The sequence below is a fragment of the Bombus pyrosoma genome, linkage group LG9 (assembly GCF_014825855.1).
Source record: "Bombus pyrosoma isolate SC7728 linkage group LG9, ASM1482585v1, whole genome shotgun sequence".
Lineage (NCBI taxonomy): Eukaryota > Metazoa > Arthropoda > Insecta > Hymenoptera > Apidae > Bombus > Bombus pyrosoma.
In genome coordinates, this window is record NC_057778.1 from 5,674,928 (window position 1) to 5,689,381 (window position 14,454).

Consider the following 14,454-nt stretch of genomic DNA (forward strand, 5'->3'; position numbering starts at 1 on the left):
CATAAGATAAATAATTTTATAGCTAATATGAAATATGAAGTATAAGAAGTACGTTACTTTGAGTTTTGAGATTAAAGATTATGATTTGAATTAGTAACTAATAAAAATAAATCTCTATATAAATATATAGTGTAATCTTAATGTTGTTATCTTTAATGTTGTTATCAATTTTCCATAAACATTTGAAAATCATGATAATGTAACGTAGAAATTACTGTAAGGTAGAAATTACTAAACTCAAATTATTTAATTATCATAAGATATAGTATTCTAATTATTTTTATTAAGACATGAACATTGATGATGTAAAATTTGAAAGGATCATTGTACAGCAGATTTTATACATACCAATCAAGGATAGTGAGTCTTATTAAGAGCTATTCCATCGTGGCTCAGTATTAAACCTTCTGTAGAAATATAACTCCTTTTTTCCACATAAATTATAATTAGTAATACATATATATATATATAAGCACCAAATAATAGTCATTTTACTGTTACCAAAAATTCATTTTCATCATAAGTGAAACAATGATATTCTATGATATTCATAGGATATAAAGAATGTAGGGACCGATTTCTTTCCATCTGATAAATTATTCAGACTACTTCAGTTTGAAATAGTAAATCTATCTTAGACTATTAAATCATATTATCACAATTGAGCACACTCTGACATGATATTTTCATAATGTTAATGCGTAAAAAGACAATTTTTATTTCATCTAAATTTTTAACTTTTTTGTATGATAAAGAGGACCTTCAAATGAATGTAGAACATTCTTATTGGTGAATCTAATATATTTAAATAATTGCCGTACACTGGTACTAATCATTTCTACAATAAGCTACACATTAATGATATTAAACGAAATACGTACTAATAAATTATTATTAAACGAAACTGTACAATATTGTTTCGCCGTGCTAGCGCTTAGAACAATTACTTATTCTATTTTCGTGGATAGGCAAAGAAGAAAAAGTTAAATCAACCATGGATTCCGAGATCGCATATTCGATTACCGCGTCGAACTTATACTATTGTGACGAAATTAATGTATTTCGAAATATAAAAAAAGATACTCAATCTAGGTGACTGATAACGATTCGTTATTGTCGTAACAAGAAAGGATGAAAGATCGTTTCGTTAGAAACTAGTATGATTATACGAAAAGAATACATATGGTGTAAACCGAGGGTAAATGAAAAAAAGAAGTAGCAAGAACGTGTATAATAATATATACGGGGGAAAACATTGTCACATGTTAGTTTGTAAACTATCGTTCGATTATGATCAATATACATACAAAAGAAACCATACATTCGATTACGTAACGTGCTTTATATTCAAGATTCTTAAACAGTCATTATCTAGCATCCATTATGAACATTTTCAATGAAAGAAAAATAATTGTGAAATATGAATAAATCTCGTACATTATAAAATATTCGCTGACGCATATTCAAATCGTACAATTATTCATTTTCCTTTTTTGCTTTGCGTGTTCTTTCTTTTCTTTTTTTTTACAAAAAGCTATTCAAACGGATTACAACAGTGTAATTTTCTTTTTTTTTTCTTTTATTCATTACGATTCGCACTACTGTAACAAAAATTTTGATCATGCGGCTATACAAAAGTAAATATATAAAGACAAAATATGTTCCGTTTTTCTGTTCTACAATACAGTCTTCCGCGAAATTCTCGAAATTCATCCAAATACATCGGATGGACATCGTGGAAGGCGGTGGATCGATTGATTCAACTTCTATGCTTTATTATACAGGGTGATTACAGGAACAGGCAGGAGCTTTAACTTAACTTCTTTTATTGCGTGAAAATAATTAAAATGGAAAGAGACAAATTTTCGACCAATTCATGTTTTATTACAAATTACTTTGTTCTTATAGCTACGCGGTGAAATTTTTATTTTTCTTATCTAAATAGAATCACTGCCTTTTGTTTCAACATAGGAGGAGAAACGTTGAATATTCGACCAATGAAAGTATTAGAAATATTAAGTATTAAAAATCTACTAAAATATTTAACATTCAAATATTTCTACGTATAGGATGAAAAGAATGTATCTTGCGATTCTACTTAAAAAATTAAGTTCAAAATTTAATCGAATTTGAGATAACGAAACTTTCTCGATAATTAAAATCTTATTACATGTTATGAAATTTTTCTGTATTTTGTTTCTTTATCTTTCTTTTACAAAAATATAAAAAAGATAAACATCGATGGTTCCATTTTGTAGAATCACCCTGTATACCGCGAATTCGTCGCGTTACTCGCTCTCTAACAAATGATACTTAATACATGTACTCGTTAATAACATTAACTATGGCAGTCTGTTGAAACGTTACATACTTTTAGTTAGTACTAAATTCCCTTCGGTTTCTTCGTTAAAAAATACCTTAACGAGAACAGGGAGGAGGGGGGGGGGAGGAGGAAGAGGGATTGGTCGTACTTTAGCCAAAACGGATTTGTACTCGGGAATTGTTTTGGTATTTTGGTTTAGGTACGACACTCTTTTCATTTCTTTTTTTCGCTTCTTAATCGAATTGATTACATTGATTGATACTCGAAATCATGCGAACATCTAATCAAAGAGATTTCAATGATACGAACGACATATCCGGTTGATAATTTTGGAAAATTCGAAAATATATAGAGTGACTGTAACAATTGGATCAGGTTATATCTATATTCCAAGTGAAATTAGATATGTCCATGAAATCGGTTCAGAAATAATTCAATTTTTCTGAGAGTTCAATTTAAAACGATGGAACTCGACAGAATATGATTTTCATAAAAGAAGACTAAAAAACTTGATCTAAACATAGTAAACATACAATATCGTAACAAAGATATATTATTTATTAATTACTGATACTGAATTGAGAAACTATGTTATTTATTATGATTGTTCTATTGAGTTTTTACTGATCATATCTTAGATCTTTCATTCGCGATCAATTTACATCAAAGAGTCATTTTATATTTATATAAAGAAGACGGCGAGGTTTTATTTGAAAGAACGCTTGCGAAGAAAATTATAATGCAAAAATTAGAGTAAAATTTTCGTACTTCAATTAAAAATTAAATTTCAAGGAAAGGAGGTAACATTTTTCTATATATGGCTTATTCTTAATTCCATTTGGAACAGAGATGTAACTTGGTCCACTTGTTAGATCCACCTTATAATATATAGGCGTCGTTCTTCTAAATATCTTTAAAAAAGATGTATATATGCGGATGTTACTATATATATATATATATACTTCTATAAAATATTCGAGACAAGACCGGCTGAATTATTATTCAGCTATTGTCGACGTCCATTACGCGGACTCGAGTTAATAAGTTAATTCGTTCACTAATATGGAGTTTCGATTAGATTAGTTGAATCAGCTAACTCCGAAAATATGTGTTTACGAGTCTACCATGCTAAATCATAGCTCGTCTATAAACGTTTACCATTATTACTACGTACGTGCCACTAAAATCGCATACTAAATTGAATACTAAAGTCGTAAATTATGATTTTTCATGATGTAATAATTTCATAAGATAGTAATGCAATCGTCTCGTCCAAACGACACTTGTATTTATTTCAACATTTGGTCGTTACACGCAACATGTATATGGATGAAATACGAAAGCACTACGAAGGTATTATGGCAGTGGCAGAACGTACAACTGTTTTGCGCATCGAGGAAACGCGACTCGGTCGCAAACTTGTCTCGCGTTTTACAATTCTTTTCTTCTTTATTAATGCAACTTAATTACTAAGAGTGGTAAAAATTCACGCTTGGACTTCCATTAGAAGATAATCCAGAAGGCTCTAGTACTCGAGCTATTCTGTTTACTTGCTTGCATCGTTAGAAGAATGTTTTCCACGGAAAAGAAAATTATTTACGAACATCCGGTTATTTGCATAAGCGTTTGATGGTCTAAAATTATTAGCTTAAAATACGTTGCTATGGATAATCCTTGTAGAAGACTATACGCCGTAAAACATCGAGTATCTACACAAATAACCAAATACAAAATAAAATACTTTAAATGGTCCTTCTTTAACGAAGTTGTCAATATACTAATTTTGAACAAGCTTTACAGCTGCTGTTTTACGTGTCCTATTGAAATAGGACCGGCGACTTCATTCAGAAGGGAAGCCGACGTAGAAAACATTTCTTTTTCTAACAATTGAAATTCAGTAGTAAAAAGTGAGTTGAAGGGATGAAGTGCGTTAGCTGGCTTTATATTCATTCAAGCCTAATTAATTTCACTCTTTCCAAGTAAACTTATAATAGCACCATAGTTGTAAAAAATTCGCGAAGGCAGTCTAATTTCTTTTTCGGTATAATCAACCTCAATTGAACAGATCCTTAATTGAAACTCCTCGGCTCAATTAAAGCAACGCTGGGTTTGTGGATTTTGCGTGGCTCGCCGTTTTCCAGTTTTTGTACTTCGCGTGCTAAGATCGACGTATACATATGTTTTACTACGATACTTCCATTGTTTCTTGTTTGATAAACAATTAGCTTTTCGAGCAGTCATGATGTCCCAACGAGTATAAACAAAATGAATACTGCAATTCTTACCGGGCATTATGTTACTTCTATACCTAAACGGATCTCTTAACCGGACACAAGTATTTGAATTCGACGAATAACTCGGGAAGGCGAAAAATTCACGCGGCTCTGTCGAACGTATAACTTTTGTTATACTTTCATTACAGTAGAACTTCATTTATCTGAACCTGCCAGGGGACGAACAGTTTATATATATATACATTGGAGCTTACCAATTTTTCCCACTATCCACTATTTTTCAATTAGTGTTCAGTTGATCAGGCATTAACTAAGATTTCGTTCCAATAAATGGTTTCTACTGTATTTTCTCTTACAGAGAATTCTTCCTACTAGTAATGTTTGACTATTCATCCCTTGGAACGATTCCATTATGGAGAACAGTTTCGTTTCGTGAAATTGGCTATATGCATGTAGTTTTCTATTTAGTATTTTTTAACTTTATCTCGCATTTTGTTTCCTTAAATTGATTTTAGGTCGCTTATCAAGAAGCTTCCTGTTCTACGAGTATATTTTCGATGGATAAAACTACTGAAGATTAAATGCAAACTGTCGAACGATTAATGAACATAATATTAATTATTCTTTACCATATTTGGTATTTCGTCAGTAGCGTTTAAACATTATCTACGGTCCATTGAGTCTATTTCTAAGTAGACTCTTTTTCATCTGAATGTACAATGATTATTGTTTAAAATCCACTAGCGGACTAGTAACGATTTAAGCGAATGATTCAGAGCAAGTTCGGGGTGGAGGGGATCGATTCGGTAGCGGATCTTGTCCATTTCATCTTGTGTTCGTCGAACCAGTCTTTTGCGACACGCTCAAAGATCCATTAGTGGAATTTCTACCTGCTGAAAACTGCAATAACGTACGTTTATGCTACCAAAGATTTTCAATTTATTCACAAGAGGATATGATTGATAAATTAATTGTAATCGAACCGTGTTAATTTTATAAATAAAAGTAAGAGAAAAGTATAGTTTATTTTTTGTTGTTTCATATAGCAATATATCAAAGTTTTTCTACATATTAATTATTAATTTTTAAATAATTAGTAATTATCATGAGCATAACTTTATCTTCAAAGAGGAGTGTCAGCTTTTTAAATTAATACTACTATGCTATGGCTACTATGATAACAGTAATTAGTATATTTCAAAAATATCTTTCGCTCACCTGTACTTTACAGGCATTTGGAGATTATTGTGCCCTATATATTGCGGACTAGGGTGGTAGAACGTCTAGTTTCAATCCGTTCTTCGGTTTACAAAAGCCACAATAGCCTCCACATTTCCCGGTGACATGCTGTCTGCTCTAAAATTACAAGCATAATTATATATAAATAAGTAAGAAACCATTCTTCTTATCTGGTAAATATCCTTCTATATGCTACTATTCTGAATACGTTATAGTTCTTTTATTTTTCTCTACATGGTTATTATTATTATTATCATTATTATTCGTTATTCCTTAGAGTATCTCTAATACCGCATTTTATTCTGATTTTATTCTAATGTATTACAGTAGTCTGTGAATAATAGAGATCTTTTATCAAATTAGTCGCAAAGTCATATCTTTAAAAAATAAATGTAATAATTTAAAAAAGGCATACATACTTGCGAAGGAAGAATATACAAATTTTTAGTTTCACTTTTAAGTAGATTTAATATTATGGGTAATATTATGGATATTATAATATTTAGATAATAAACAATGAAATATTTTGTAATATAAGTAGAATATTAAACTTACAATATTATCGATTTCCATCGACGCTTCACGTTGCGATGTCCAAACAACACTCGACGATAATTGTAATTGAGTTCCTTTTAAGTTAATGCTAAAACGACCCTGAGGACAATGCGCAATGCTATTACAATCACCAGCTGTTCCATATTCGACACGGTTTAACCCTGTCATCCGCGAAAATGTATAATCATTCTCTAAAAGATACAATATTTTTTCCAAGATTTATTATAAATAATTTATTTATTATACGTATTAAGATGTTTATTACAGCATACCTATGATGTACAATTCTACAGGGTCAATTCGTACCCTCCTGAATGTTGTCTTTCCCGAGGTAGAACAATTACAGTTGCTGTTTCTTGGTCCATTATAAGGACAAATATATGGATCGTTTGATCTAAAACAGATAATGATATAAATTTCCAGTATTAATGACATAGAATTGCCTTTCTCTCATTTTCAATCTATATCAATCTCTTAAAAACATATTGATTAATTTGAAATAATTAATATTTTATGTCAGCTTCTCCTCCCTCAACGATGTTTCTTCTTCCAAAAATGTTATCAAATAATTCTTTGATAAACTTGTTTCGCACTACCTCGTTTTTAATATTTCAAACAATTTCTTTATTTTTTAATTTCTTTCCTTTTCGGACAAATGATCATATCCAAGTCGTTCTATGTTTGTTTTATAATATTTAATTTAGGACTCTATTTATCAAAATACTTCTAAAACAACTTGTGACTCCAAAAAAGTTACAAACAAGTACATAGTACCATAAAAGGTATTACTTTTAATAGTAATATAGTAATAGCAATTTTAATAGCAATATAACTTTTGGACAAATGTAATTTCTATATTACGTAACATAGTGGTGAGTTAACGATGGCATTACAATGATTTAGATTCTTTTTTTTTTATACTAACGTCTTATCGTATATTTCCGCGTAATTCTCCTCAGGACCAGCTGGCAGTGTTAAATATTCTTTTGGTTCGGAGGTCGACATTCCATGGCAGTAAATCGACATGTTTCTTCCGCTCAAAACCAAAATGTACTCGCCATCCTTGGTAGCATTGAAATAGTTTTTCTCCTCATAGCAGGACATAGCGTAACACTTTCTTTGGTTGCATTTCCGCTTCTGTAGCGGTTTGAACTTCTTAGGACAATGGGAACGGTGTACTCTGTTGCCTTTTAGGGATACGCAGTATATGCTTCGTGTTTCATGGCCCTTCTGGCCACAACTGTGAGTGCACTGTAGTTGAAGTTTCTTTCGGTTATTTGGTGATTTTCATTAAATATCTTTAGCATATGCTATTTCGATATTTTAAAAATATTTCTTAACTATTCACTAGCTTAATTACACGGATTTACAGAAACTTTAATTAAATTTTTTATCAGTAGTATTTTAGCATTTTGTATTGTAAATTTCACGACCCTCTTAAATTAATTCAAAATTATGAACTGTTTTCAGAAACTTCCAATGATTTTACAGCACGTCACGTACAAAATGCAAAATACCGTAAGTCTTGAAAAAAAGATTTGAAAAGTGGAAACTAAAAATGATAGATCTGAAATTTACAACACAAGATTTTTTTGAAGAACAATCACGCAGGATTAATTGTATGATCTTTAATTACTTAATTGTTTGTTATCGTTCTTGATGTCTTCTTTATTTAAATTATACTTACTTTCCCCCACGGACCAGCACGCCAATAATATTCATCGTCGCACTCTCGCAATTTGCAAGGCTGTTGAGATTTAGGCTTCTGATCCATCGGGCATTTATCAGTGGGCGTAGGATCGATCAATCCGTAACGATTCGCACGGTGACAGGACACTGATCGTTGTTGAATTCCTTCACCACACTCTGCCGAACACTTGAAACATATTAATTGATTTTAGTATAGAAAAGTAGTAATATATCTTCAATATTTTACCATCTTTTTTCATTCATCTATTTCTTTTTGTGCATTTGATTTTGGTGCTTGTTATACACATAAGATGTGCAAGTATCTTAGTGATTTATCAGAATATTTCTCGCACCATTTGTTATTTTTTTTTATAAATATTCGCTGTTGATGTGCAGAAAGCGTGATAATGTATGGGTTTCATGCTCATTATTGCTCATGCACCGATGGTGTTTGTACATAAAATGTATATAAAATGTATGTTAAAAAACTGAATATCATTGAATCATTATATCTACAGATATACATATATATGTAATGGTATACATATAAATATAGAATGATACACGGGATGTCTAAATTGTAAATTGTGTAAATTATGTAAATTTTGTAAATTGACATAAAACTTTTACATTAACGTTTATTTTTTATGTCTACTGTTTTTCACAATATTTGTGATTGGTAATGATATTTATTATTAGTGGCGAAAATTACATATTATTTATATATTCAAGTAGGAGGACACTTATTATCTTTAACTATATTTTGCTTTGGGATATAAATTATCAATATTAGAATAGTCTGTAGAAAATACTGATACAGTTACAATAAGGTTCTGGTATACAATTTTGGGATCACTTACATACATTGCCAAGTTTGAACAAATTTATAGAATATTTTTGAAGAAGAGTAGAGAAGTATCGCACTTAATGCAACAAACAAATTAATAGCTAAGGTGCCTAAAATGATAAATGCAGTGACGAAAAGCACGAGAGACAGATATATCAAGAAATGTATAATTATTATTCCATGTTAGGCAACTATTTGAGTCATGGCCATATAAAATATTTAATTATTTATTATTTATTACAAATATATACTCTGATGTAGTATATAAAAATAAAAAAATGTATTAATATGTGTTAATGATCCCATAACATTGTCCAGAAATTTGTGATAACATTATAGATTAATTATAACTTATCAATACTTGCTATAACAAGAGTCGTCATACTTTTGAACAGCAGTGTACATCGATGATATTGTTTTACAAAGTTGACATTTTTTCAGACTATCATTTTTCCTTTTTTAGATAATAACTTAATATTCTGTATATATAAAAATGGTAGGAAACATGTTATTTAATTTTTTCTGCAATAAATCAAATAGCTACTATAACTACCTATGTACTATATGTACAATATACTATAGTGATTCACTCGAAGATAAATTGATGTGCGTTCAATTAAGAGATAAGTATAGCTGATAAACGTTGTTATGAGATGATAAGGTTTCATGAAATGCTTTGGGAAAGGGAATTGACAAAAAAAAAAAAAAGAAAAAAAAGAAAGAAACGATGACACCAATATCTAGTGTCATGCATATCGATAACTTCCGCATGCTGCATCGACAGGAATGATATATTTCATGAAGAAGATCATACAAATCGCATGCTCGTTCGAACGATTAAATACGCAAGCGTGAATCAACCGTGGATTAACACAATATTATTAGTGTTAATAGGATGAATTATTATTAGAGTATTCGTATGGAATCCAATGGGACAGACTTCTCTGCTCCAATTGTTGACCTTGGAATTTTCTTGTATTTATTGACCAGAGGTGGATAAAATAAAATAAAAAAATATATTTTGTTAAGAAATGGAACGTCCAAAGAACATGGAAATTATTAGACACGTGTTAAAGTAATATAGGCTTCTGGGTTACTATATCTATTGAATTATGTAATATCTTTATGATATAACGGAAACATACCAAGACCTCATTCGATCAAAGTTAACGTTGAATGTAAATAATGACGCTGATGTGGTTCTGTGCAAATTCGAAATTTATCTCGATATTTGATTCACAATAATCGCCCAGTTTATGATCCATTTTCATCGAAAATGGATTACAAAGATTAGTTAAGGATTAGTGAGAATATCGGCCCCTCAAACCACACGATAAAATACGACTTCCTAGTGAATATCTTTCGCCAAACAACTTCTATATCGAGCATACGAAATCGAGCTCACGGATGAATCATAGAAAACAAATGTAAAAGATTTCGGTATCTCTAGACTCTAGACCTCTCTAAGTAAGATTATTTTACATCTATTTTGGAGTATCTCATTCTCCATTTACGATATTAACGTACTGGTTGAATACAATAAAGATTATTGTAATTTCTTCGTAATAATATCATTGTTTCTTAGAATCAGAAAGTAGAAGCATTAATGAATCGTTTGGACACAAGAAAAGTATTGTGACTTAAACTCATTCATAAAATCCATCGGTAAGCTCGATCGAGAGGATCCAACCAAGACAAAATCCGAATATTGAAAGTGGATCGAAATGAACAAGAGGCAGGCAATGGTGTAAAACATGATCGATAAATCGTAGATCATAGCGGCGAGGTATGAAGATACCTCAGACCAAGGTCCTTCCTGCCAAATAAAGTTGCAGGCAAAACGTCGGCAGGGTCTCTGCGATCTCGGTTTTCTCAGGCCAAGCCTCGAGCACTGCTCGTCCTTTACAGTCACTTCCGGCCCGTGGTTTCCTCTCCTCATCGTGCACTCCACTCTTCGCCTTTGGTGTCCAGTACCACACGATTTCGAACACTGCAAAACATTTTTGTTCGATCCAAACTGCGATGGAAACTTGTTATCAACTCCCTTCGATTCTTGACGCTTACACTTCTGACGTTTATTCGACAAGCACGGTATTTTAGACTCTAATCGGGATTTATTTGTAATAAGAAAAGTTCAGAATTCATAAAAGATTTATGAAAAGACAGTTCGAAATTATTGTTTAATTTATTCTGGTATAGCCTAATAAATGGACGCTAATATTCAAGGGTTATTAATATTTCTGTTAGTGTCTAGTAGTGTCTTTCTATGGCAGACATCATGGTCGTTTGTTTTTCTTTTTTTGTCTGTCTATTAAGAACTAATATTGTTTGTTTATTAATTGTAATTACCCTAGGGTATGTTAAAAGTTAGATAAATAGAATTAATTAAATCTTTTCGTTTCTATTTAATATCTTTTTAATGTTTTTGATTCCGCTGTTACATATTGTGTATTAGTGATTTGCGTATTATATAGTGCAAAATGTGAACAGCTTAAAAAATGGTGGAATTGAAAAATCACGACATCGACAAACGACATTTAATTACTTTACCTTCTTCTTTGATATTGTTGTAGAAACAAAATTAGAATTTGAATCCATAGTTCCTATTTTTTTTATTGTAGTTATTAAAGAGATTTTTTCTTTTTATCATAAATAATATTTTTATGTAAATAACAAGTACAATATAAAGATAATAAGCAATAGATTATCGGCCTATGTATTTTTATTCAGTAAGGGTTTTAAAAAGGAAGCGACATCGAAGAAAATACGGCAAATGAATACAATACTTACGGCACTCCATTTGGAAGTTTTCCACTTGCGGAGAATATTCGTTTCTACTCGATTCTTTCGGTCTGTAGAAGTATTTACACAAGGTCTCCTTCGGCACGTCTTTGCTATTTCCGGTTTTTCGATGTCATGGCAGTTCTCGTCTGGTAAAATTTCACCATGTGGACTTCGACAACGTACTTGTCGATACTGGTGTCCCAATCCACATTCTACGTCGCACTAAATTAATAAATTAGTAAATTATATTAATATACATAATTTATATAATATTTCTTAAATCGTATTTTATTTACTATACTGTTATATTTTATTACTGTGTTATTATATTGAGATAAAAAAATTTATACACAACAATTATTATTTTATATTTTCCTAATCAGAAAGGGAAACTGTAATCAACTTTCTATAAGTAAACTAAATATTAATTAAAGATTGTTAATTATCCTAAAGTAATACTTTCTTTATATAATTTAATCATTAATACGTATAAGTTCATAATTCCTAAATGAGGTAAATATTCCTGAATGCCAGAAATAAAATGATGGAATATCTATTCATATCATTATCGTTTTATGTATTTCTAAACCAACCTGGCCCCAGTCACTATGAATCCACATTGGGCAATGATAACGATTGCAGGGGATCTGAGTAGATGGTTTCTTTTCGTTATCACAATAACTATCAGGTGCAATGGTTCCTGTTTCGATGGAGACACATTTCACCGCTGTATTCATATAGCCTTTGATGCACGGTCTGGAGCACTGGGATACGAATAATATATACATATATAACGTTACTATCTTTTTTTCTAAATAATTAATCAGTCATTTACAACTACGATAATTAAAAAATTGAGTGAAATATTATAATCATGTAAATACTAACCTGCCGTGTTTGAACGTGCCATTTATATCCATAACGGAAAATTATATCATGAATTTCGTTATCTTGCTGAGAAGGTATCTCATATGGTGGATCAGAAGAATATTTAATTGGCGGTTTGTTTATCTGTAAATAATAAAACATCATTTTACAAATGAAGTAATATACGCTAAGGAACAATAAGAATGTCGAATTAAAAAAAGATCAATGTACCACTGGACAAGGTTTCAGTACACAGACTGCAGTATCGTCAGGTTTGTTGGCAGGAGAACATTTGTTACTTGTCATTCCATCAATAGGTTTGCATATAACTTTTCTTCGTTTTATGCCTTCACCACATGTAACTGAACACTGTGAACAAAGACAAGTTTACTTAATGCAGAACGTGCTTAATGTATTTTATTTGAGTATATATCAATTATATTAATAATTGCCAGTTACATTAATTATATTATTATACTAACTACAATCTTCCAATTTTTTGAAATCGCTTTAAATTTAAATATGTGTAACACCATTACGTACTGGGCTCCAATCACCAGAGTGCCATTGCTCGCAAGGTCCAGGGTTGCAAGTTTCAGCAATATTAGGAGGACTGTCACCGCAGTAACTGTTCGAAACAATACGGTTCTGTATGTGACACACAAAGTGCCTGTTTCTCTTCCCCACGCCACACGTTACTGAGCACTATTATAAGAAGAAATAAATAGATTACAAAAAACAATTTAATTATGAAATCCCTTAACTGCTTATGGATCAATGTTGCATTAACGCAATATTTCATTTGCAACCTCTTTCAGCTAATTTACATTAGCGATAAAATTAGGAATTAAATAAGCCAAAATTATTGAGACATATAATTACACGACTCCAATTCTTGAACGCCCACTTGGGACATTCTTCGTTTCCACATGCTCTTTCCAAATCTTTCTTTTGTCCGATACAATTTTCTTCGGAAACTGGTCTTCGATTCGAATCTACGCAGATAGCTGTTCTATATTGAACTCCACCACCACATGTGGTATTGCACGCACTCCATTTCCCGTAACTCCAGTGAGCATCCTCACAGGGACCTATACAAGCTTCCGTATCGTTTGGTTGTTCAAGATGAGCGCACGATTGTGCTGGAATTGCACGAGGTGGATGATTCGAATGCAACAGCCTTTGCATACATCTAGAGGTCACCATGCGAGTTCCTAGGCCACAGTGGTTCGAGCATTCTGATACTTCAGTGATATTCCATCTGGAATCATTCAACAAAAATGTGATTCGTCTTACTCAAATAGATTTTTGTTATAGCTTGACAGTTAATTATACACTTATCGACAGCATACTTACTCAAGTATACAATGATTGTTGCACATTTGACTCTCTTCCCGTGGCCTTTCCGACTCGCGACAGTAATCATCAGCAACGACCTCTTTGTACTCGATGCTTATACACTCAGCCTTACGATGCTTCATACCTTGACAGGTGAGACTGCAATCTGACCACTGGCTTAGTTTCCATTCGTAGCTCTCTAGAATATCTCGCGGTACCGTGTATTCGTAAGTAATTTGGGGCGGATTTAATTCCCTCACTGATAATATCTGGAAGATTATACATAATATGATAAATATTATGTAATATTATATTATATTATATTCATCATATATACAATATATATAGAATCATTATCAGAATCACTAGAAATTAGGATTTCCAGTGACTTCTATTCTATGCGATAAATTTATTGATAGATGGATTTATTTACAGTGGATTAAACAGGAAACGATGGTTATTTAACGTGAACTTAATGCAGTAACATGGTATAACTAAGCAACTAAATTGATAATTCACAACTCACAACTAATAATTAAACAACTCATAACAACTCACAACTCGCTCTCAACGCTCTC

General features: G+C 31.5%; 1 protein-coding gene across 3 annotated transcripts in view; it reads right to left on the minus strand.

Annotated features, from left to right (window-relative positions):
- Positions 1-575: 575 nt before the first annotated feature.
- LOC122570646 (A disintegrin and metalloproteinase with thrombospondin motifs gon-1) overlaps positions 576-14,454 on the minus strand; it is a 176,326-nt gene continuing 162,447 nt past the window's right edge. For 2 of the 3 annotated variants that reach the window (XM_043733225.1, XM_043733224.1), the window contains exons 17-30: positions 13,895-14,145; positions 13,421-13,799; positions 13,082-13,243; positions 12,770-12,907; positions 12,560-12,682; positions 12,265-12,435; positions 11,678-11,893; positions 10,686-10,877; positions 8,039-8,227; positions 7,277-7,602; positions 6,624-6,745; positions 6,352-6,542; positions 5,776-5,913; positions 576-5,457 (exon numbers count right to left, since the gene is read on the minus strand). In XM_043733225.1, the coding sequence (XP_043589160.1) occupies positions 5,824-5,913; positions 6,352-6,542; positions 6,624-6,745; positions 7,277-7,602; positions 8,039-8,227; positions 10,686-10,877; positions 11,678-11,893; positions 12,265-12,435; positions 12,560-12,682; positions 12,770-12,907; positions 13,082-13,243; positions 13,421-13,799; positions 13,895-14,145 (2,550 nt within the window). In that variant the 3' untranslated portion in view covers positions 576-5,457; positions 5,776-5,823. The remainder of the gene's footprint in view (positions 5,458-5,775; positions 5,914-6,351; positions 6,543-6,623; positions 6,746-7,276; positions 7,603-8,038; positions 8,228-10,685; positions 10,878-11,677; positions 11,894-12,264; positions 12,436-12,559; positions 12,683-12,769; positions 12,908-13,081; positions 13,244-13,420; positions 13,800-13,894; positions 14,146-14,454) is intronic. The other variant, XM_043733227.1, reaches the window with a different exon arrangement.